We start from the raw sequence: 25,567 nt of genomic DNA on the forward strand, positions 1-25,567 counted from the left end.
AATTTGATTAATTGTCTCTTATAAAAAAAACAAAATGAGTATTCTTCCGATCATAAATATAAAACCTTTATACCAGTGTAAATAAGGGTTTTATATTTAGGACTGGAGGAATATTAAATAAGAGACAATAAACTATTTGAATGTAATCAGAATGAGATCCATATCGAGAAATTTTGGCTTATCAATTCTCTCACCATTTATATAACTTTAAGTTGTAAATTCGACATCATTAAGTGATTTTATCATTTCACCCCAAAAGGAAACACATTCAACATGTGTGTGTAATATTTAGGGGAACCATTTTGGAGGTAACTATATTTTTTTCATTTTTTAATTTGGTAGCTATGTGTTTTTCTTTTCCTTAATTAAATCTTTAGGGGATTAAAAATGCTAATAGAACAAAGTTATAAGACTAATGTTACTGAAAAAAAAAAGTAAAATTAAATGATTTAATTAAGAAAAAAAACATATAGTTATCAAATTAAAAACTGAAAGAAAGTATAAATACTTCTAATGAAACCACATTTTATTAAGGTAAATGATAAAATGAGAGAGAGAAAAATCCAGGTTATAACAAATATGAATAAATCTATTATAACAAATATGAATAAATCTAAGTCTTCCTCTCTAAACAATCTTAATTTTTATTTGACCGAAAAAATTAAACAATCTTAATTTTAAAAAACTTCTCTCGATAATAATATTATTGTAGTTATTATAAATAATATTCTTATAAAAATGTATATATTTAGAAAAGAATCTTTAGGAACCCATATTTTAAATGAAAAGAAACTTAAAGGACCTAAACTTATGCTTTGAAACTTAAAGAATCAAAAACAAAATGAAAATAAATTTGAAGGACTAAAGTTTATATTAACCCTATAATTTACTACTTTAACCCATTTATTAATTTCATCCATTAATGTTTCTCTTGATACATTCTTTTCTTAAAATAATTCAAGGCCAAAATTACAAAGTTCACTAAATAACATTTCAAGCTTAATACAAAGTTTTTAAATTAACACCCATACCAAGATAACTATTTTTCATATTCAAATAAAAATAAATAAAGATCTCATTGTAAAATTGTATCATGAAAACAAAGCAACAAAGGAAAGGTATGGAGCGAAAGACAGCGGCAAATATGGGTTCGATCAGTCCGAAATGAAAGGGTCAATAAGAGCATTCAATCATTTCATAATGAGTATAAGGCCCGAGGAACTTCATTAACAAATTAAAATCTTATAGAACTTTATTATAATTAAATCAATCAGTGATGTCCGTCGACAAGGATTACCTCAAGCGTAGCCCCAAAAAAACAAAAAAAGGATCCTCTAAGCCCAGATTGTCATTCTTCCTCATTATTATGGTTAAAAACCAATATTATAAGTACAGATAAGTAATAAACATCCATGCAAAAAAAAAAAAAATCGTTTTGAAAAAGAAAATCAAAGGAATGACATTTGCCACGTGAAAATAAAGACACATGGTCGCTGTAAGCCGGAAAGATGTTGCACTTCAACCTCATTTTTCATGATCCAGCAAATCAGTATATAATTTATATACAAAAGATCTAACAAGCCATGCTATTTATGAGTGATGATCAATGTAGCTTAATTCTTAGATTTCATGCAACACACATGACCTACACTAGTCACTGATAATTCAAATAAACAAAACATGACAATGTTAGTTTAACATGGCCCCTTTATTGATCTAAGATACATATACACATGCTATTTAACCGTACGTAGAAGACAATTTCCCCATGAACACAACTACAAAATCCATAGGAAGCGAATTAGAGGGTGGGAACGGGGCAAACCCAATTTGTGCAACTTTCTTTAGTACAAATAAACCCCCCAAAAAATGTCTGGGATTCCATGCTGATGGTGAGGGATGTTTTTTTGACACAAGTTTCAGAAATGAAGCAATATGTCCATATGATATATAAAAAAGAACATCAGACACTGAGCTTGGGATGAAAATCGGAGTTAACAATTAAAGAGGTAATTTCATCCAAACAAGCCATTCGGATCCTCTCAGGTGTTGCTGGATTATCAAGAGGAAACCAATCATTATACCCCATTTCTGCTCTTGCAGCTCTAATGGCGTCTTTGATGGCGAAGAATACACAAGATGCTAGGAAAAACGGAGGCTCACCAACAGCTTTAGATGAATGGATGGCTTTGACATTTGGATGACCCTATCAGTTAAGAGGCACGGACAAAAAAAAAGAAAGAAAGAAAGATGGAGTTACTATCATGCAGCAAACTCAGAATTTGTGCAGAAATGTGGTGTCTGTTGAGAAAAAGACCAAAAGAGATAGCACCCTTAAAAATTCGTTTTATATGACAAATTTCAAAGTTGTTTATATTCATTAGGTCAAATTCTCCAATTATACTTATTATTTTGTTATTATTAATTGTTAAAATGCGTCTGTGCACTAATAAATTCACTTATGAACACTTGCAAATTTTTGTATCATCTCTTATAATGTAAATTAGGAATTGTAAATTTTCATATGGACACTTGTTATTTTGCTATTGTTAGTTGCTATGAAGTTGACCTAATGGATATAGACAACTTGACCTAAGTTTTGTTCACTTCAAAAGAAATCACATTATGCTTTAGGAAACGAGTGATAACATGCATGTGCTACTATTTCAATGCAACATATCCCTACATTAATCTTACGACTATCTAAGGAGGCGCAGTTGTGGAAATAAAGTTGAAAGAAACCTAGAAGGAATTGTCAAGAAATTAACATCAACATAAACTTGCTAAAGCTAACCATATGTGCAACTAGAGCAGTGTACATGGTTTATTTTTCCTCATCTATAACCACAATTTCCTACGCGGAAACCTACAGTAATCTACCTGTTCCTTCTCTTGGAAAAAACATCAATCACAACTGAATATTCTAGTGATAGAAAAATATAGTTTTATGCACCTAACACCATAGTCACACCAAGCAATATAGCACAACGGAGTCGCTTCCATATGCATCACCCACTCCCACTTGCCCCAAAAGAAAAGAACTAAAGTTATTCCGGAACATACCTTGAGAAGTGAGACATTAAATTTCAAGGGAACATCATTTACTGAAGGAAGTTTATATGTTCCAGGCCCACATGTGTAAAGGCACCCAGGGGAAATCCATTTATGGGCTCCATCTCCCCATTTAAGTTCTTCCAGGGCTACCCAACCCACACCTTGAACAAAAGCTCCTTCAATCTGTTGAAAGGAGTAACAAGAATCGAGTATATCTTGCAAAAATAAATCAAATGCGAATTCAAGAAAATTTGAAATGAAATGCAAACAGAAGGTCAGAATTGCTGAACATTCTGTGCTAATATGCTACAGAGAGACCTAGATTAATAAAATGAACTAAAAATCCGGTAACAAAGGCATGGTAGGTGTGGAATTTGAATTTTTCTTTTTATTGATTCTTACAGGCTAAGGTGAATATAATTTTATATGTAACAACCATTGTTGTCTAATAATGTTTTCCCAAAGCTTTTATAAGATAGAAAGACTAATGGTGAATACAAGTATTTAAATAATTCAATAAGACCAAGTTGCAGTCCATGATTATAAAACTTGAGGACAAGTGACTGACTGAAGATACAGCCATTTTTCTCTTTTCTTTTCCAAGGATCTTTCCTTCTTTTGCACTTCTCTTAAATTTCATTCCCTATCCCAACAATAAAAAAACCAAAAATAAACTAAGAATGGAAATTACCTGTCCAACATCTATGGCAGGGTTCAGAGAGTACCCTAGATCCAAAATTACATTTGCTTCTCTTGTATGAAAATCTCCAGTCAAGGTATCAATTTCAACCTCAGCAAATGCAGCCCCATAAGTGAAGTACCTAAATGGATTTCCTTTACCAGTTTTCCAATCAAATCCAATATCAGGGGTAATATAAAATCCATGGGCGGAGAGGTCAATTCGCTCTGCATAGCATGCACTAGCCAGCTGAAAATGATAAATGCACGAAAAGATATTATCAAATGACAATTTCCAAGCAAAAGGCACCTTGGAATGGCAGAGAAAATATAAAAGATGCTTTCTACTGATTGTTAAAAAAACCTATACAGCATATAATCTTCAGAAGGACTCAAAATATGACACAGGCTTTTTCTAAAGTAACCCTAAGAGTACTGTACTAAATTCTATTATCATGTGGGCTAAGTTATCCATAAGAATGTATTTATTAAGGATTGGGGAATAATGGAAAAAACCACCGATGAATGATATCCACTAGAAAAATTATATTTCAGCGCAAGTTATCTCCAGATGCTAACTCCTCACAAGAAACAACAGTCCAGCATCTTTAACAGACTCTTCCCAAGGTTCTTTATTCAGCACAACACCTCAACGAATAGGATACAGAAACACAACTATCATAATACATAATAAGTGAGACATTCTTCAGTTAAGTCCTTTACTCTGAGTGGATACTTTAGGTAAGACAAAAAAAAAATGCAATTGGGAGAGTACCTCAGCAAAAGAATTAAAAGTTTGTTGAGAAGCAATAGCTCCATGCGTGCCTTTATTTTCTTGCATGCATCCAAAACTGCTGCTCCATACATGTCAGAACTTGCAGAAGCTGCCGTTGGTGTAGCATTAGGAACCTAATGTGCATAGTAAACATGAGTGGATCTGAGAGTATGGAGGTGGATTCGGGGAATTCTGTGTTCTTATTCATAAAGCATATTGTACAGAGATCTATATACACTGAGTCAGAGAAGCACAAAAGAAAAACTAATAAAGGCCCTAACGATAAAGAATCAAGATATGAAAGAATCAAATAAAGTCTATTAAATTTTCCTGATTCCTGGGAGCTAATCTTGGGATTTTCCACACTCCCCCTCAAGTTGGATTATAGATGTTAATCATGTCCAACTTGCCCACAAACTCTTCAAATTTCTCTTTGTGGAGTCCTTTTGTTAAGATATCAGCTATTTGTCTCCATGTGGACACATGAATAAGGGTAACTAGTCCGTCATCAATCTTTTCTCTAATGAAATGTTTGTCCACCTCCACATGTTTGGTTTTGTCACGGTGAACCGAATTGTGAGATAGAGTTACGGCAGCCATGCTGTCAGTGTACAATTTCGTAGGGAACTCTATTTGAATCTTTAGTTCTTTTAAGACTTTTAATCCAAATTAGTTCACATATTCCTCGTGCTACAACTCGATACTTCGATTTTGCAATGCTTCGTGAAACAACTGCTTCTCTAGGTTACTAGGTTTCCCTAAACATAGGCACAATAACCTATTGTGAATCTCCTATCCCCATAAGACCCTGCATAGTCAGCATCTATGAATATCTCAACACTTTGCTTATTGGATTTTTCATATAATATACCTTTGCCTAGTGTGCCTTTCAAATATTTGAGGATTTTATAGACCGCCTTGAGATGTTTCTCTTTTAGGGCATATGAATGTTGGCTAGCTACACTAACTGCAAATACAATGTCAAGCCTTGTATGGGAGAGATAGATGAGTTTTCCCACAAGCTGTTGATACCTACCTTTATCAACATCATCCCCTTCACTTTCCTCTTCTTCCTCTTCTTCATTGCCTTCTTCTTTGTTCTTGGACTCATCATTCTTCTTCCTTTTCTTGGTTGTAACTTGTACAAGGGTAGAGCTCATTTGCACCCTAACATGCCTGTTTCTTTAAGTAGATCAAGTACGCGCTTGCATTGAGGGTTATAGATCCCCTTCTTTGATCAAGCTACCTCCATGCCTAGGAAGTATTTCATATCTCCCAAGTCTTTTACTTGGAACTCTTGTGCTATGGATTCTTTTATCCTTTCAGTTTCTTCTGGGTCATCTCCAGTAAGGACTACGTTTGAAGAAAAGAGTATGATCACTTTGCCCTTGCTTCTAGCATTCTCTTCTCAAGACATGAGTAAAACGTTCGAACCAAGCGCGTGGTGATTGCTTCAGGCCATACAAGGACTTCTTCAATTTGCACACCATGTTTGGGTAGTAGGTTGGAAATCCAGGTGAAGGTATCATGTATACCTCGTCTTTTAGGTCACCATTTAGGAATGTATTTTTTACGTCTAACTGGTAGATTTGCTAGTCTAAGTTTATTGCAAGGGACACCAAGATCCTAACAGTGTTTATGAGCTAAATCTAATCCCCCCATAATCTGCTTAATATTTCAGTAATAATAATTATTTACATATTAACCACAGCAACATATTTGAATATCAAAATCCCATACATGCTTTACCATTCCTTTGGTTTCTTCTCCCTTTCTTTTAGTTTTCTTTTATGGATTTTCCTATGGGCAATTGATTTTGGTGCTATGTAGGTATGATCCTGGGGAAAATCTCGAGAACAGCTCCCAGGAATCAGGAAAAATTCATAGACTTTATTTGATTCTTTCATATCTTGATTCTTTACTGTTAGGGCCTTTATTAGTTTTCCTTTTATGTTTCTCTGACTCAATGTATATATACCTCTGTACAATATGCTTTATGAATAAGAATACAGAATTCTTCAAATCTACATCCCTACTCTCTTGGGTATTACAGCACGAAGGGGGAGATTACTCTGTTTAGTAATCACCAACCTGACACACAATGCCCAACGACATACCCACTGAGTCGACCAAGTCGAACATGGAGCTTAGGCCCTCAAACTTTTTGAATTCTAGGATACCGCTGACGACACCAAATTTTGAAGGCAACATCGTCCTGATCGTCCCAAAGAAGCTGACGGGCAACAATTATGGGGAATGGGCATAATCAATTCTGCTTGCGATGGAAGGGAGAGGCAAAATTGGCTACCTCATCGGTAGCTCACTATGCCTAGCTACCACCAACTCGCAACTTGCATGACTCTAGAAGACTGAAAATTCGATGGTAGCGTCTTGGCTCATCAATGCAATAGTTCCTATGTTCCTCTTAACGGTTAAGGAAATCTAGGATGCTGTCAAGGAAGCTTACTCAAACGGAGAAAATGTTTCACAAGCCTTTGAAATTAAGACTAAATTATGGCAAAGGAAACAAGGTACAAGAAATCTCAATGAGCATTATTTAAACATGTTTGCATTGTGCCAGGAGCTAGACCTTCAAAATGAAAAGTCTTGGAAATGCCCAGAGGATGTTGCACAATATAAGAAGACGCTTGTTTGAATTTCTGGTCGGACTCAATGATGACCTTGATGCTGTGAAGGGGCGCATTCTCGGCCAAGTCCCTCTTCCCACTGTTCGAGAGGTCTTTGCTGAAGTAAGGAGGGAAGACTCACACGGAAAGGTTATGCTAAAACCCCTCTCAGATTCTCCCGTTAACCCTGAATCTTCTTCTGCTCGTTTCTCTTGTGGCACTGATCAAAAGGGTCAGAAAACTAAATCTATATGAGTATTGTAAGAAGACAGGTCACACTAAAGATATTTGCTGGGATATTAATGGGAAACCAGCAGACTGGAAGCCCAAAAGAGGGAAAGGAAGAGCCTGTGTTGCTGAAAAAAACGAAGATAGACCCGTAACGTCCCAAAACATACCCAGTGAGCAAATCTCAAAACTGATAGAAATTCTCTCTAATCTTCAACCTACCAGACAAGCAGCACGCAGTGAATCTCGACCTACTGTTGCTATATATCCAAAGCTTGTGTTTTGGTAGGTGCTGGATAGTTGACTCTGGTGCTTCTGACCATATGACTGATAATCGTGCTGTATTTAATGACTATACTCCTTGTGATGGGTCCCTTAAGATAGTTGACGCCTCTATATCCCTAGTAGTGGGTATAGGGAACATTAAAACTTCAGGCCAGATTACACTTTATGCTGTTTTAAATGTCCCAAATTTAAAATGCAACTTGCTCTTAGTTCATAAACTTACTAAAACCAAAGTGCCATGCTGATGTTTGTGATTCTTATTGCCTATTTCAGGACATGTCAACAAGGAAGACGATTAGTTATGCTAAGGAACTTAATGCTCTATACTGCTTTGATGAAGCTTCCATGCATCCTAGTACTAGCAATGATGTTTCCCTTTCTAGTGATAGTGATCTACTTTTATGGCATAAACGTCTTGGGCACTCAAATTTTCAATATTCAGTTCAAATGTTTCCTTCGAATTTTTCAAATAAAGGCATTTCCAAAGTTTACTGTGAAGTTTGTGAAATTACAAAGCACCAACATACTACTTTTCATCGGAATATTTATTAGCCATCAACCCCTTTTTCAGCCATTCATAATGATTTGTGGGGGCTAGCCGTATCCCCAATAGAACTCACCACAAATGGTTTATAGCTTTTATTGATGATCACCCTAGAGTGTGTTGGACGTACTTTTTAAAAGAAAAAACTGAGGTTCATTCTGTTTTTCTAAATTTCTTCCAAATGATGAAAAACCAATTTCAAACATCTATAAAAATCCTTCATACTGATAATGGTACAGAATATATAATAACGAAACTCTTGGTACCTTCTTACAACAGAATGACATTATTCATAAACATTCCTACCCCTATACTCCTCAACAAAATAGCATTGCTGAAAGAAAAAACCGCCACATTTTGGGAGTAGCACGCACTCTCCTCCTCACACATAACGTACCAAAATTCCGCTGGGGCAATGCCATCCTCACCGCCACTTTTCTCATCAACAGAATGCCTAGTAGACCTTTGTCCTTTCAAACACCTCTTGAAGTATTACAAAAAACGCAATATGTTCCCTACTTGAAGTATTACAAAAAACGCAATATGTTCCCTATCTTCAAAACAACCTTCCTTTGAAAGTTTTTGGTTGCACTTTTTATATTCATTTGCATAACCAAGGAAAACTAGATTCACGAGCAATCAAATGTTTCTTCATAGGCTACTCGAGTTCTCACAAGGGATACAAATGCTATGACACTGAAAGAAAACAATTATTTATCATATGTGATGTTACTTTCTATGAGTCAAAATCTTTTTACCATACCACAATTCATGGGTAGTATGTAAGGGAACTGCAGTCTTCAAAAGGGGAGGGCAACAACACCCAACCTTACTTAGGATATGAAGAGGGGGAGAGACAACCTCAAAACAAAACCAAAGTCAGTAAAGAATTTAAAAAATTTTATAGTAGACAAGGTAAAACTAATAGGTCTTCAAGTTCTAAGCATTACCAGGAATCTGAGATGTTGATAGATCCTGTCACCAAGGGATTTGATGAGTCTGTTGCAAATGATGCAGATCATGAAAAAAGTATAGAAGTAGATCTGGACCTTGCAATTGCCTTGAGGAAGGAGCCAAGAAGATGCACGAAACACCCAATTGAAAGCTATATTTCCTACAAGGCTTATCATCTCAATATGGAGCATTTGTTGGTAACCTAGACAGCATTGAAACACTAGCAAATATTAAAGAAGCCCTAAAATCTCCAAAGTTGAAGGAAGCATTCTTGGAAGAAATGAATTTATTAAAGAAAAATGGCACATGGGAAGAAGTAACTTTGCCCCGAGGGAAGAAAGCTGTGGGATGTAAGTGGGTGTTTACAGTAAAATATAAAGCTGACAGAACCATTGAGAAATTCAAAGAAAGGCTTGTAGTAAAAAGTCTCTCACAGATCCATGGCACAGATTATACGGAGACATTCATAGTAGTTGCCAAATTAAACACTGTTAGGATCTCCTATAATCTCTCCTGATTCTCATCTCTCTGTATATTCATTACATAGTACACAAGATGTATACAATTGAATCATTCACACATACCAATTCTACATGGTATGTTCCTCAAATTATTGCCTCTCGCTGTCAAGTTATGTTGCCAACTCCGTCTTCCTCTATCTCTAAGTCTTGCAGTAAAGGTGCAGCCTCATCATATTCTACTAAAGCCAAAATCACCTGTGATTATTGCAAGAAACAGGGTCATACGTGTGACTGTTGTTGGGACATCCACAGCAAGCCAGCTAATTAGAAATCTCGTAAGGGTAAGCCCCGTGGCTATCAGGCATCACAGGAACCTTCCCCGTCCTCTGAATCACTACCAAATCTGTCAAATAAGCAATTCCATCAGTTGCTCACTACTCTCAAAGGCCTTCAAACACAACAACAACCACCACCTATGGCATCTGCCTCTATAGCTCACACAAGTACTACCTCGTTTGCACTTCATAGCTTGCTTCCTTCATCGATGCTACTAATCATATGACCTCGGATGCTCGGATACTTGTTACTAGTTTCCCATATGCTGATAATGAAAAAATGACCACTACCAATGGCATTGCTTCTACTGTTGCTGGGAAAGGCTCAGTGACTATTTCAAATTCCTTTCATATTGACTCTGTCTTATATGTCCCACATCTAGCCTATTTGAAATTGTGGTGTTTACTTTTTTCCGACTTGCTATATTTTTCAGGATCTCCCAATGGGGAAGCGGCTAGAGAGCATGATAGACTCTATTATCTTGACGTCTCTACCATAGCTGCTTTGTGTTCGCAAATAAATGGTCTCGTCTCTACCTCTCACAATAATGAAATTTTATCACAACATAAAAGGATGAGTCATCCTAGTTTTCCCTATTTGAAATGTTTGTTTCCTCATTTTTCCCTTAATAAAAATTCAATTCTTCATTGTGATTGTTAAGAACTTGCGAAACACCATCGCACACCTTTTCCTCCGTCACATTAATAAAACCAACTCACCCATTCTCTATAATTCATAGTAATGTTTAGGGTCCGTCTCGTATCTCAAATCGTACCTACTCCAAGTGATTTGTAACTTTTATTGATGACCACACAAGAATGTCTTCAGTTTACTTACTTAAAGAAAAAGCAATTGTTCCCACTGTCTTTATGGAATTCTTGAATCTTGTTAAAAGTCAGTTCAACACCACTATCTAGGTTTTGTACACTAATAATGCCACAGAATATTTTAATTATCACCTTAACACTTTTCTTAAAACAAATAGAATTGTTCACAATAGCTCTTGCCCTCACAGTCTAGAACAGAAGGGCATTGCCAAAAGAAAAAATAGACATCTTCTTGAGGTTGCTAAAGCTCTCTTTTTTACATGTAATGTGCCTAAGTATTTTTAGGAGAATGCCATTCTTACCCCAACCCATTTAATCAATCATATGCCAAGTATGGTCCTCTCTTTTGTCTCTCCCCTAGACAAACTACATGACACTCATCCTATTGCTCATCTTGATCACCACCTTCCACTTCGAGTCTCTGGCCATTCCGTCTTCATTCACCTTCATAACCCTCAATCCAAACTTTATCCTCATGCTGTCAAGCGTATCTTTTCAGGGTACTCCTCTAATCAGAAAGGGTATAAGTGTATGATCCTACTTCCAAACACCTCTTTGTCAGTCGTGATGTCTCCTCCGAGCACAATCCATATTTTCCAAAGTCTTCAATTGAGGGGAAGAGTTGGAGTCAATTTCAGCCTGTCAAAAGTATACCTGAACCTCTACCACCAGTCCTTGAACCTATTACTATTGAGTCTATTGTACCTGTCGAGCCCATAAAAACACCTGTTGCTCTTGCTCCACCCAACGTTGCACAAGTGCCAAAAACAAGGGGAGATAAGACTGGCAATAAACATCACAAGGTGTACTCACTATGAGATAAAGAGACTATAGAACTCAACATGCCCAGAGCTCTGTCAGAGTCTAACCAAATGGGAGATTCTGAATCGATTAAGGAAGTCGACGAAGAAGATCCTCCTATTGCCTTGAGCAACAAGACCTGCTCCTATACCATGCACCCTGTCCAAAAGTATGTATCATATGCCACTCTATCTCATGATTATGGTGCTTTCGTTACTAATCTTGATAAAATCAAAATACCTAACAATGTGTATGGGGCACCTGAGCATCCTGAGTGAAAGAAAGCCGTAATGGAAGAAATGATGGCATTGGAGAAAAATGGAAGATGGGAAGTAGTGAATCTACCAAAAAGGAAGAAAACAGTAGCATGCAAGTGAGTCTTTACCCCAAAATATAATACCAATGGCACACTCAACAAGTTTAAGGCACATTTAGTCGCTAAAGGTCTCACTCAAACCTATGGGCTAGCTAGACTAAAACGATACATTTGCTCTAGTGGCAAAATTGAATACAATTAGGGTTCTACTGTCAATTGTAGCCAACTTAGATTGACTACTAGAACAACTAGCCATTAAAAATGCAGTTCTCAATGGTGAGTTGAAACAAGTAGTCTGCATGACACTTCCTCCTGGTTTCAATAAAAGATAAAACCAAGTGTGTGAGTTGAAGAGGTCCCTGTAGGGTTTAAAACAATCACCTCAGGCGTGGTTTGACAAATTCTCCAAGGTTTTAAAAACTAAAGGCTACAATCAAAGTTTGTCAGATCATACAATGTTTGTCAAGAAGAATGGAGAACTAAAGGCAATCTTTATTGTCTACGTGAACGACATTATCCTCATAGGTGATGACGTTGATGAGATAAACAGAATAAAGACAGCCTTAGATCGAGAGTTCAAAGTCAAAGACCTTGGAAAAGTAAGATATTTCCTAAAAATGAAGGTTGCACGGTGAAAAAGAGGGATTTATGTCTCCCAATGGAAGTACATTCTTGATTTCCTTAAAGAGACTGGCATTCTTGGGTGCAAGTTAAAACTCCAATCAGTGTTAAAAAGAGTAGCACCAACCAAAGCAAGAAGAAAGCCACTACTACGGAAGAGGAAGAAAAACAAAAAAAAAAGACAGAAAGATGAGGAACCAGTAGATACTGGGAGATACTAGAGACTAGTTGGGAACTTGATCTACTTGTCACACACAAGGCCCGACATTGCCTTTATAGTAAGCGTAGCAAGTCAGCATATGCACTCACCAAGAAAGAAACACATGGATGCATCCTATAAAATTCTGAGATACTTGAAAGGGACACCAGGACAAGGACTCTTCCTCAAGAAGTGTGAATGTAGAATCGTGAAAATTTATCCCGATGTAGACTGGGCAGGCCCAAGAGGATAGCAGATCAACATCTAGCTATTGTACCTTTGTGTGAGGAATTCTAGTGACATGGCAAAGTAAAAAGCAAAAGGTTGTGTCTAAAAGTAGTGCAGAATCAAAATTGAGAGCTTTGGCTTAAGGTATTATGAAGGGTCTCTGATTGAAGAGAGTAGCAGATGAGGCTCAATTTCAAATCAGCAAACCAATGAAACTCTTTTGTTATAACAAGGCAGCTTCAAACACGGCTCTCAACCCAATACAATAGAGCGAAACCAAACATGTTGAGGCTGACCAGCACTTTATTAGAGAAAAAGTGAGGAAGGAATTGTATGTTTATCCTATGTGATCTCAAAGCAGCAGCTGGCCAACATTCTCACCAAAGGGCTTCCTGGAGATTTGTTCGAGAACTTCATAAGCAAGTTAGACACAATTAGCATTGATGATCCAACTTGAAGGGGAGTGTGGTTAATATGTAAATAATTATTAGTACCAAAATATTAGGCAGATTATGAGGGATTAGATTTAGCTCAAATTATCCCTCTAGAATCCCTCTAGAATCCCTCCTCGATATCTCTTGCAATCTCTCCTGATTCTCCTCTCCTCTAGATATTCATTGTACAGTACACAAGATGAATAAAACTGAATCATTCACACCTGCCAATTCTATAGTTACAAAAAAAACATGCTACAGAAACCAGCATGCTCTAAGCCATATGTGCTGGGGGCTGTAGTTGTTCATTTCTAAGTTCATTTTTGTAGTTAGTTTTCTATAGTGCTGAAAAGTTTAGTTTTCGATAAATAGTTTTATCATCAAACAGATAACATTATCCTTATCAATTCTTATTTCATTCTTTTCAGTAATCCCTGTAGCTTTCTTGAATAGTTCAATGACCTAAGCCAACATTTGTGAAGCATTATGACTTAGCAGCAAAAAGGAAAGAGGAAAAGACAAAGAGAAATACAGTAATAATCCTTACCTCAAATATTCCTTTGAGAAATTTAGAACACAATATCATAAACCCAAATAAGCGGGTAGATAATTTACCTTATCAGTACTTGTATCTGATATAAAGACAGAACTAAGGGAGATACCGAAAGCTGAGGCAGCAATCTGAGCAACTTTTGTATGCAAGCCCTGCCCCATTTCTACTCCCCCATGGGTAACTAAAACAGTTCCATCAGTATAGACATGAACCAGAGCGCCTGCCTGAAGTTATTGAGAAGATACAAAATTCATCAATATATTTGTTTATAATAAATTCATCAATATTTGAATCTTGAAACATATAACAAAATTAGTGAACTGTCTAAAAAGATAACAGAAAAAAAGGAAGGATTCTAAACAGAAAACATCATAAAAATACGCTCAAACTAAATCACTAATCAAGAAATGTAAGTCGTCATCCTATCACTCAAAAGAACATTTAAAACAGGTATAAAACTTATAAGCTACAGCATGTTGTATATTGGACAATAATATTAAGGAATGAAATACAGTAGGGAGGATTATACCCTACTCCCTTGAAGCTTCAGAGATCAAGCGCAATATGAGTGATTGTAAGAAATATTAAACTTAATCTTTAGCGAGATGATGAGTTCATAAGAAATATAAAAGGTAGGATTTGGCCCTGTTTAGTTTGCTGGAAATGGGGTCCAGGAAATGAAAATGGAAATCCCATTTCCCATAGTCTGGTTGGCATGACATTGGGTTCTTGGGTGATGATTTTCAAGCAAAAGGCTGGAAAATGATTTATTGAGCTGGACTGATATGAAAGTAGGTCGGGAAAGAGAAAGGAAATATGGAAGGTAAGGAGGAAACAGAGAAAGAGGTAAAAAAGCAAATGAAAAGAGAGAAGAGATTGAGAAAAATAATATACTGAATATGCTTTCTGATTAACTTAAGAACTGATTACATATGGGAATTGGCTAAGTATCTATGGAACACTGTCACCAACAACCGGCTCCCCTTTAATTTATTTTTTACATACCATGGATTCACGGAAAATGTAAATTTTCCTAGGAAATCATTTCTGATGACCAAAACACCCCTCATCATCCTTGAATTTTTCACACAGCACTCTATCTCATTCGTCTTCTTGCTGGACATCCCAAGCCAGACTGTTATCTGTCTTTTCTTTTTTCTCTCGCCATCATCTATTGTTCACTCCTGCCATCCATTGACCTTCGTACCCCCTCCCACCATTCTCTCTGTTCTCTCCATCACTACCTCCTTCTCCAACGAGCACCCCCTTGAGATGGTTCAATTTTGGCTATAGAAGCCACCACCAACAGGGATGGCAATGGCAACTCCGATTAAAGGGAACTTCCATGGCGACACCCCTATTTGCCGAAAGCACCTTCGACCAATGGCAGCTTTGATGGCAAAATCTTCAACAGCAGCACAGCAGGTGTCCCACTTCGCTGACAGCTTCCAGATCTTCAATGTGGTTTGATGGGTCCAGGGTTCAAAAAGAATTAGATTTGAATACTCAACGCCTGAGCAATTTTTCTTTTACATATTCATGGGTTATGATTTCTGAACAGTTTTTGTGTTTGTTGATGGTGGTTGAAGGTTCTTTGGTTTGTTTGATCTAGGTAAGCTGATAAAGTATATCTTGACTTTCAGATTTCCAGAATTTAATTTGTTGTTTGTGATTTCTGAAAAATTTTGTTGATGAAGGGTTGGGAGGAAATGTGAGGATGAAGAAGATAAAGGCATCATTGTCTATTCACTTCTTTGGCTTCCATTTCCATAATTCATTTGTATCAAACAAAATTATATCAAGATTCCGTTTATGTTTTTGTCATACCAAAGATGGTTTTATAACATTTTCCAATTCCAGTTCCAATTTATTTTCCAATTGCATTTCCATGAAAACCGTTCATTTTCCAATTCCAAACAGGGCCCAATACTGCATCCTGCCAGTGGAACCCATGAATTAAACCCACAAGAACAGCACAAACAAAACCTATGAAACTCAGAAATTAATGCTACCTAAAACAGATAAAGATTTGCATTTTTTAAGAAAGCAAACCACATCCTTCACTAAAACATGTGCATAATTAGATCAATGAGGAGATTGTAGTCAATTTTCAACAATATGATTACAAACTAGCTCTGGTTGTATCCCTACCAATGGCTACTCGGTCCTTGGAAAACTTGCGCACAATCTATCTTTCTCCTGGGCTTTCATTTTCTGCCTTTTGCTTTGCTCTTGAATGATATTGAAACCCTTGACTTAACATAAAGTACCTAAGCATATTGCCATTCCACAGAAAAGTGCCTATTTTTCCCCTCCAATCCCCCAAACCCCCCCTGGTTGCTCAGGAAACACCCAAAAAAGAAAAAAACACACACATATATATATATATAGACACACACACACACACACCCACATTAGAACTCAGATATTACCTGGTTCATAAACTTTGTGGTAAAGGATATGCCAAACTTGGTTGGAACAATTGCAATGCCACGCTTTCTCCACCGATTATGACCATTGAATAGATCAATTTCTTCACGCGCCTTCACAAAGTTACAGGATAACTTAAGTTCATCCCATAGCTGGACTAATGTACAGTGTTGAAGCTGCTGGCCATAATGCAACAGGGATCCCTCACCTTGAAAATTTATTTCCTGAAAAAGCAGCTTAGCTTAAGAAAATTGACAGGAAAATGCTACAAAACCAGTAGTGACGGAGCTAACACTAATTCGTAGGAACAACACAATAATGAATATATAACAAAATTCTATATTACTCTTATCACTTCTGGGCTCTTCTTGACTTCCACAGCAATTCTTTGGATCCAATTTTCGGCAATAAGCATGCCTTGAGGACCACCAAATCCACGGAAAGCAGTGTGACTAGGGAAATTAGTGAAGCAAACCCTTCCCACTATCCTCATATTTGGAATTTCATACACATTATCTGAATGAAACATAGCCCGTTCAAGAACTGGAAGAGACAGATCCAACGAATTTCCACCATTGTTATAGATTTCAAGATCTAGTGCTAGTACCTTCCCCTCATTTGTAAATCCAACCTGAGTCAAATAATTTTGAACCACATTATATATGAAGTCAAAAAAGGTATCATTCAAATTTAAACAACACAGGTTAAAAAAAAAAAATAAGACAAATAAAATTAAAAATAGATAATTAGAACCATAACCGACAGCCAGAATAATAAAACATACTAATCAAAAGGGTGCAAGAGGTATAATTTCTGTCTGGTATTGATTTATTTTAGCTTTTATTTCCCCAAATATTTTACTTTCAATCATTTCATAAAGAAACCAAAGCATATTTATCTTCTGCCCTCAGTTTGGTGCATTATTTTCTATCATAGAAGAACATGAAAGAACCATTTCTCTCCCTTTAGTAAGTTCCATGAAGGATACAAGATGAAAGGAAATCCAGCTTATTTCTATTATATTCATAATTAAATCATAATAAATCTTCTGTGACTTTCACAGTTTTTTCTTGCATCAGGAACATAGGCATTGCTGCAAATAGTAAAAGAATTGAATGGGGCGTTGGGTGGCGTGGGAACCACATCAATTTTTCACCAAATTCTTCTCTTCTTCCCTGTCCTTTCTGCTGCTAGTTGGATGGATTAGATAAGTGTGGGGACCACAGATTTCTTTCCTTTCCTCCCTCATTTCTCCTACCAAGCAAATCCTGAGATTTATTTGTTTTAGCTTCTCCACGAAAGTACTAGAGGGATGTCTTTGCATCCTCTTCTTCAAGCCTTGTATTCACAAGGAATAAGCATCAAGCCTAAGTACACAGTTTCAGTCTATGACATATTTTAAGAAAATCAGCTTTCTATAGGATTTAGTACTTCCAAGCAATTTTGATCTTAAACCATTAAAAATACCAGCAGCAATACCTTGTACTTCCCCACAAAACTATGCCGTTGCCCAGTAATCATCATGTCTATATCTCGGTCCAACGTGATTTTCACAGGACGATTTAATAAATATGATGGAACTGCAGCTGCTGCAGCAATAAAAGCCGATCTTGTCTCCTTTCCCCCAAACCCACCACCAATTCGCTTTGTTTTGCAAACAACCTTTGACATAGGAATACCAAGAACATGTGAAACATATTTCTGGTGCTTCTGAGGGGCCTACGAAAACACAGATATTCTCAATGAGAGGGTGGAAAAGATGAGGCCACAAAATCATAAGTATACTGCTACTTAGGCTGTTATTGTTAGGCTGGTAATGAGCTTGATTAATCAAATTTAAAAGTTCTAATAGGAGCTTTGTATAGAAGACTCAATCATGATACAACAGGGACTAAAATGAGATCAGTATGCATAGCAAACTTGAATACTCTCCCAAACCACTAACACAAACAGAAATTTAGAATAAAAAGATACACAACTGAAGATGGCCTTGAAGGGCGCAAAGCCAAGATAAATTGTCAATCCTTAGAATACAAGAATTACAATTTAAATTAATGGATTTTCAAGCAATAATGGCAAAACAGTCAGACGGCATGTAAAATAGTTGCTAGAACTCAGCTTTTACACTGGACAGTGGAACACTAGATACGCAAACAACCACTTGTAGGAAGAGATGAAACCAGTTACAGAGGTCTTTAACCTAGCATTTTGAATGCTTTGATCATGTATGTGCAGGATGCAGTTCAGCCATAAATGGCTAAAATCTATAACCTTTTTCAGCAACTAATTGGTACTTGATATTCCTCCAGTCCTAAATATAATACCCTTTTATAATGTAAATTACACTACAAAAAGGGTTTTATATTTAGGACCACAGGAGTACTATGGAACCAACTACAACTAAGGTTTCCAAAAGATGCATATACTATATTTTACAAGTACTCAATATCAGAATGTATGACTTACTTGAGTAGATGAAATCATATGAACTTCATTGCCACCATCCACTGTCCATATAACGGTGCTATTTGGCTCCAAATAAAAGTGTTCTTGACCTCCTATATGAACTTCCCCTTCAATTATCTTGTCACACTGACCAGACTGAAACAACCGTTCTACATCACCTTTTCTCAAACATCTCTCGGTATTAGGATGAAAACTTTTAGCATTAATTGCGTCTTGTATTGACAAGATGGCTGGGAGCTCCATATACTCAACATGAACTTTTCCTCCTGCTAGCTTTGCATTTTCATGAGTATCAGCAACAACTACTCCTATAACCTGTATATACTCACATAAATCCCATAGGAAGAAAAGAAAGAGCCTTCCTTTTTTTTTTTTTTTAACTCTTCAAGCTCAGAATTATTAAAAATACAAATCACAAACATCAGAAAACGGCTAAACATTCATTTTAAATAACCTAGATACCTGACCCACACAAGTGACATATTTTTCAGCAAAAAGCTCCTCATCAGCAACAACTGGCCCAATATTATTAACACCTGGTACATCTTTCGCAAGATAAATACCAACAAATCCTGGTGAAGACTCAGCCCCTGAAACATCAATTGAAAGTATTCGAGCATGGGGTTTTATACTCAACACTAGGGCTGCATGCAGACCATTAGAAGGCATTTTTATATCATCAGTATATTCAGCCTCACCAGTTACCTGAGCATAATTCCAACATGAAGTCAAGAACAAAATCTAAGGAAAAAAAACAGTGGTTCATTTCTCATATATGTGCAGCAAATGGGACCACACTAGTTGCCAATTAAGAAAAATAGTAATAAGAGCATCAGGATAGGGATCCTTCGTAATATCATCATATCTCTGAAATTTTGACAGTGAGAGAAACCAAATCCAAGTGTTTGACTTCAAGGGAATGATACAATTTATGAATATAAATGAGAGGCACACAAGAGAAGAGAAAGGATACAGCGGTGTGACCATGATGATCTACATTCACAAAGAGAAGAGGGGCTACGTCTTTTCCCCTTCATTGATGTGGTGTTAAACTACAAAAGGAGCTCCTAATTTATAATGGCGCCTTTATAATTAAAAAAAATTTGAAAAATAAATTATTCGTCCCATAACCTTAGGAGTAATATTCGGAGGTTGCCTGTTGAACTAGGTGGAATGGATTATTCGTTGATAAATGCTGCCATATACTCAATTATTCTTATCTTTCTCCTATCAACCAATCATTAGCAATATTCAACAGACTGATTGCACAAGCTTAGGTTAAAAAAAACAAAAAAATGATTATAGAAATTAATAGCAAATCTATACCAGATTGCATCGCCAGTGATCAAGGGATGAAATTTAACCATACAAGTACATATACAAACCTGAAATCTTGCTGAAAGATGAACCTCAGGAGAACCAACAGCAGTCCCATGCTTCATGATTTCAAAGTCCTGACATCCAGCAACTGGTGGGCAGTGGACTGACTGCAAAGCAGATAGATGTGATGATGGTACACACTCTTTGATATGCTTTTCTTCCTTCATTTGATGAGACACCCAAAGAAAAAATTTAAAGAAGAAGCTCAGGGTCAGAGATTTCCGGAACTCAACCATTCCACCAGGTGCGTCTTCCTTAAGTAAAACATCATTTTGAAGAACTTTCAATGCATTTTGCAACAGATCTTGGTCCCATATCTTTCCAATGAGATATTCCTTAGTTTTTGCTGCAGAAAGAGAAAGAGGAGCCACCCCACCATAAACTATTGACGCATCAACAACAACCAAGTTCTCATTATGTTCTTGAAGATGAACACGCATGCCTGCGTTTACAATTGCAATATCATCATCCCTTCTATGAGACTGTTTAAATTCTTTCACAAACTCAAAGGCCCTGGTCCATGGCAAGAATACTGATAGCAAGATTTCATTACTTGCCAAATCAACCTTACGGTAACCCTGAAAGAAATTTTCCGCTTTTATAACCCTGATGTTCCCATTGCAATCAACAATTCGAAACATTGCTCCAGCTGCCATCCAGAGAGGGTTCAAGTCTGATATAGGACTAGCAGTACAAATGTTCCCCCCAACCGATGCAACATTTCTTATCTGTGCTCCAGCAAACCATTTCAATTGCTCAATAAAGGCTTTACAAGACACGGTTTCATGAGCAACTCGCTCTGCTATCACCTTTCGGAAAAAACTCAAGAGATCAGATAGTCTTACTGCAGCACCTATTTCTAAGCCATCTTGCTTTACATTCAAACCATTCAGTTCTGGAACATGCATCACAGAAATCAAAACCTGATACTGCATTCTCTTTAGTCTCATCTCAATTCCTACCTCAGTATTACCAACTATCAACTTTGCATCAGGATATTTGGCTTTTAGATCCAATACATGTTGAAGTTTCAATGGCCTGAACCATTTTAGCCCACCAAATCCAGTTAAATTTAAATAAGTCGGTTTCCTTAACAGCAGTTCAGGTGGAAAGATGAGCTCCTTTTCTACATATTTACTTCCATCTATTTCACTATAAGAGATGGGTCTATGTCTATTGTCACTAAGTATGCATTTTCTGTCTTTATCTACATCACTGACGGAATTTGATTTACACGAACAGGGTTTGCCACTTGAAGGGCAAACAGACTCACCCTCATGGAGACTTGATGAAGAAACACTAGCATACAACATATCATCAGTTTTAGCAAAGACTCGGAAAGCATCAAGTATTGGTCTGTAACCAGTGCAGCGACATAAGTTTCCTGCAAGGCATTCTTCAATCTGCTCTTGGCTAGGTGGTGTTTGACTTGACCTCAATAATGCATACATGGACATAACAAAGCCAGGCGTACAGAATCCACATTGAGAACCATGAGCACGTGCTAGTGATTCCTGAGGAACTCACACAGTCAAGGTTCAAATACCAAAGGGCCAATGAAGATAATTTTTATGGGAAAAAAACAAATTTAATAGCCTAAGCATATGAAGTTATAACAATAAACATGAGAAATTAATAAACGGAGAATATCCAAACACAGAGAGGAGACATGCAGTTTTTTTTTTTTTTTTTTTTTGGGGGGGGGGGGGGAGTAGCATGTGTGCAACACCTGGACAGGGTGCAACCCAAGCTTCACGCTTCCCAATCCCTCAACTGTAATCACATGCATCCCTTCAACAGAATATAAGGGTGCTAAGCAAGCGTTGATAGCATAGTGCCTGGAAGAAGAATTTCAAACTTCATGGTAAATTTGACATTAAGAAACAAAAAAGAAATTTACCAGATGTTGGAGTACCAAACAAGCATCACATGAGAAAGAAACACTTACACACATTTCTTCGTTTTTCTATCATATTGAGAAGCCATAACCGTGCAAGCTCCACAACCACCTTCACCGCAGCCTAGTTTAGTCCCTGTAAGTCCGATATCTTTTATATATAACCCCCCTCCCCCAGGGAAAGGGATTATAATCAGTTTTGCTTTGCCCAAAAGAAAATTTAAAAGAAAATAAAATTTGACTACATGTGAATAAGAAAGAATTAATGAAATGGTTTGGAGTTTTTGAACATTTCAGAAAAGGGCAATGCATTTTTCAGTTCTTTTCTTTTTCTCTTGTCGGGGTCAGCATCAGTATCTAGGACCACCTAATCAACAACTAAAGAGCATGAACTTAATGTTCAAAAATTCACCGATTTAATGTAAAAGATAATTAAGGATGTCAAAGTTGTCATATTCAACTGAATTATGTTGATTAATTTGGTATTAAACTGCATTTAACCCATCGACAAACAATGAATGTTACCTCTAAGGTAATCAAGAAGGGTCAAGTGGGCTAATCCATCAGGCAGCACTCTACGAACGCCATTAACGTACAATATGGCCTCCTTCGTCTCCTCCAAAATTTGGTCTGGTGCTTCCCTATTCTCCAATGACCCCATTTACTTGAGTAGCTCCGTATGTAATTCTGTCCGGTAGATAATGGAAAAGGATGATACATATGCAGATTCAACAAGAAGGGGGGGGAAAAAAAAAACGAAGAATATTATCCTTCCTTTGGGCTAAGACACTGAGCAATAGCATTCTTTCCCAAACACTGCGTGTCCAGTAAGCTCGTTCCCGGAGAGGGTGGTTCTATTCCAGACTTCCAGTAAGCTCAAACTCCATGGATTCATTTTAATTTCTTCTTCTTCTTCTATTTTTCTTTCTGTTTTATTGAGGTCTCCCTATAAACGAAACTAATATGTCTCGGAAAAAGAAAAGTCTGCTTTCCGCGATAAAGCTAGCATCCGAAATCGAATTTCCAACCAGAAAAACAAACAGAATTTCCAGCAACAAAATAAATAAATAAATAGTAGGAGCATTTAGCGACTAAAATACATGAAAAATATCTGGCATAATGTTCTAGAATTTTGATTCGTACCGCTAAAGTAGAACCAGAGTCCGATGAATAACCTAAAGCTCAAACTCCGATGAAAGCCAACAAGCAGCCAGTAACTGAGAACGAGAACAAGGAGAAAAGGCAATGACACCTATGAGAGCGAATGACGAAGACGGCCCCTGGAACTGGAATTGGCAATGGTGATGATGATTGCCAATTTACGATGATATCTACTTGCCCCAATTGTCAATATTTTATTATGGAAATGTTTGGATGAGAAATAAATAAGTTGCGGAATTTACCTTAATTTATGAAACAAATATTTTTAGAAAATACTTAAATTGTACTCGCATGTGTGTGTAGTATAATAATTTTTTTTTTTTTTCAAAATTGAAAAGGAGGCCGAACTAGCTCCGAGTATAAAACCATCCACCTCCTCTGCACAAAGGGAATATTTGCTGCAAGGGCCATGCACCTAGTGCAATAATTTTATTAGTCTGCATTCATATCATGGGTACAGATCTACAATATCAATAATTCAATATGAAAAAAATATTGTATACGTTTGGTTTGATATCTTACAACGAAGCAGTACGGGGGACTTTGGCAGGCTATATATCATCCATTGTTCTTTTTATCCATATATTAGGGAAGTATTTATCAAAATATTATGCTATCATAATATAAAAGCTAGCTTGACTTTTAATTTGATCCTAAATATAATATCTCAATCCATTTTATTTCTTATATTTATCTATTTTTTCAAAGTAGTCATTTTAGTAGTTACACATATCAAAAGTTTCATCAAATGGTAGTTCTAGCAAATACATATGATTAGTAAGGATATTTTATAAAAAGTAATACCTATTTATTATAAATAACTAACTTAACTAATTTTTTTAATCTACTTAAATTAATTAAGTAACTCTTATATTAAAGACCAGAGAAGTAGTATTGGAAATCACTCATTATCTAAATACAAATAAATTAAGATTTGTACAAAAATTGTTCTATCTAGAGTGACTTTCATTTCTTATTGGACGTGATAAATATAAAATTTATTTTTAATCAAAAAGTCAAATTATTCACTTTTTGGATGATTTCCGTTTTGTCTCGCTGTGAAATGATTCTCTATAATAATATTCTCACATAACTTCCTAGATGATTCACCTGTAAAATGACCAGGCAAAGATTTTGTTCATATTGTACAATTTAATCCATCAATATATGCTGGTTCTCAGTTCATTTTATTAGGAAATATTACATTTAAAGTTACAAAATAGTTCAAAAAATTGTAACTGGCAACTTAAAATTTCACTCGACATCATTTTATTTAGGATTTTTAGGGTGCATATTTTAAATTACAACCTGTTTGATAATATTTTTACCATATGGTTGATTTTTCAGTTAATATGATTTCTTTATTTGCTAAAATCTTGATTGGACGAGTTGCCTCCTCACATTGGTCTCTCTAAATTTTAAGACTTTACCTTTCACTCCCCATAATAAATATATATTATTTTTCAAGCTATAATTTATTATCTCTAAAATATATACATATTTTATCAAAATTTATATGTACAAATAATGTAAAATCACTACAAGAATTAAAAAAAAAACTTACATGGATTAAGGTGCAATTTTAACAACAAAGTTTACTCCAATAAGTATTGGGCACCATAAAATTTACTTCAGTACCAAAATATACGTAAAGTTGTCAAAATGGGTATCTAGTGCTACGCTGTTAACGTCCATTAGTTTGCCATCAGTGGAGCCCATGAAGTCAGCCTTAAGATATATTTTTAACAACAAAGTTCATATCAAAAGGCACTAGGCACCATAAAATTTACTTAAATACAAAAATATACATGAACTTTCTAAAATGTGGGAAAATAACAAAATTTATCAATTCTCATAAACATCGATGAACTTTATTCTCTTAGGTCTCACCAAATATCACGTCTTCTCTCCACTTATTTCCACTTCCTCCTTTCCTTAGTATAATAGACAAATTTGAAAAAAAATTAAAGAAGTAAAACAATTAGTTAATTATAGGATATATTATATTATTAGAGTGCATACAACTGCCATGTAAGCAATTAGGGTCAAACAAAATCATTTAATAGCCAAACTTAACATTTATTAATGATCAGGGCATAATAGCTACGAATTAATACTTCCAGAACATTTTAGAGCCAAAAAAAAAAACTTTCTAGTACTGGGTGCTCTTCCATATATGCTCTCAAGTATTTTAGCACTTTATCCCATTTTTTTAAACAAAAAACATAACAATTCTCAAAATCACATATATCAACAGGGAAATTAACAAGTTATAGTGTAACTATTAACGATTTAAGGTGCCAAAATTAACA

At 36.1% G+C, this 25,567-nt stretch overlaps 1 protein-coding gene across 1 annotated transcript; it reads right to left on the minus strand.

The window, feature by feature from the left end:
* Positions 1–1,646: 1,646 nt before the first annotated feature.
* On the minus strand, positions 1,647–23,410 carry LOC114752737 (xanthine dehydrogenase 1-like). Its single transcript, XM_028941459.1, is given in 16 exon segments — positions 1,647–2,206; positions 3,064–3,237; positions 3,746–3,982; positions 4,508–4,545; positions 4,548–4,641; positions 13,984–14,145; positions 16,354–16,575; positions 16,698–16,982; positions 17,831–18,070; positions 18,818–19,132; positions 19,280–19,522; positions 20,203–21,711; positions 21,927–22,035; positions 22,146–22,230; positions 22,620–22,781; positions 23,238–23,410. Coding segments are annotated over 15 exon segments (4,092 nt in total). The 5' UTR covers positions 22,756–22,781; positions 23,238–23,410; the 3' UTR covers positions 1,647–1,963.
* Positions 23,411–25,567: the final 2,157 nt, after the last annotated feature.

This window comes from Neltuma alba, unplaced genomic scaffold (assembly GCF_004799145.2).
Source record: "Neltuma alba isolate B1F8T4 unplaced genomic scaffold, ASM479914v2 tig00001188_pilon, whole genome shotgun sequence".
Lineage (NCBI taxonomy): Eukaryota > Viridiplantae > Streptophyta > Magnoliopsida > Fabales > Fabaceae > Neltuma > Neltuma alba.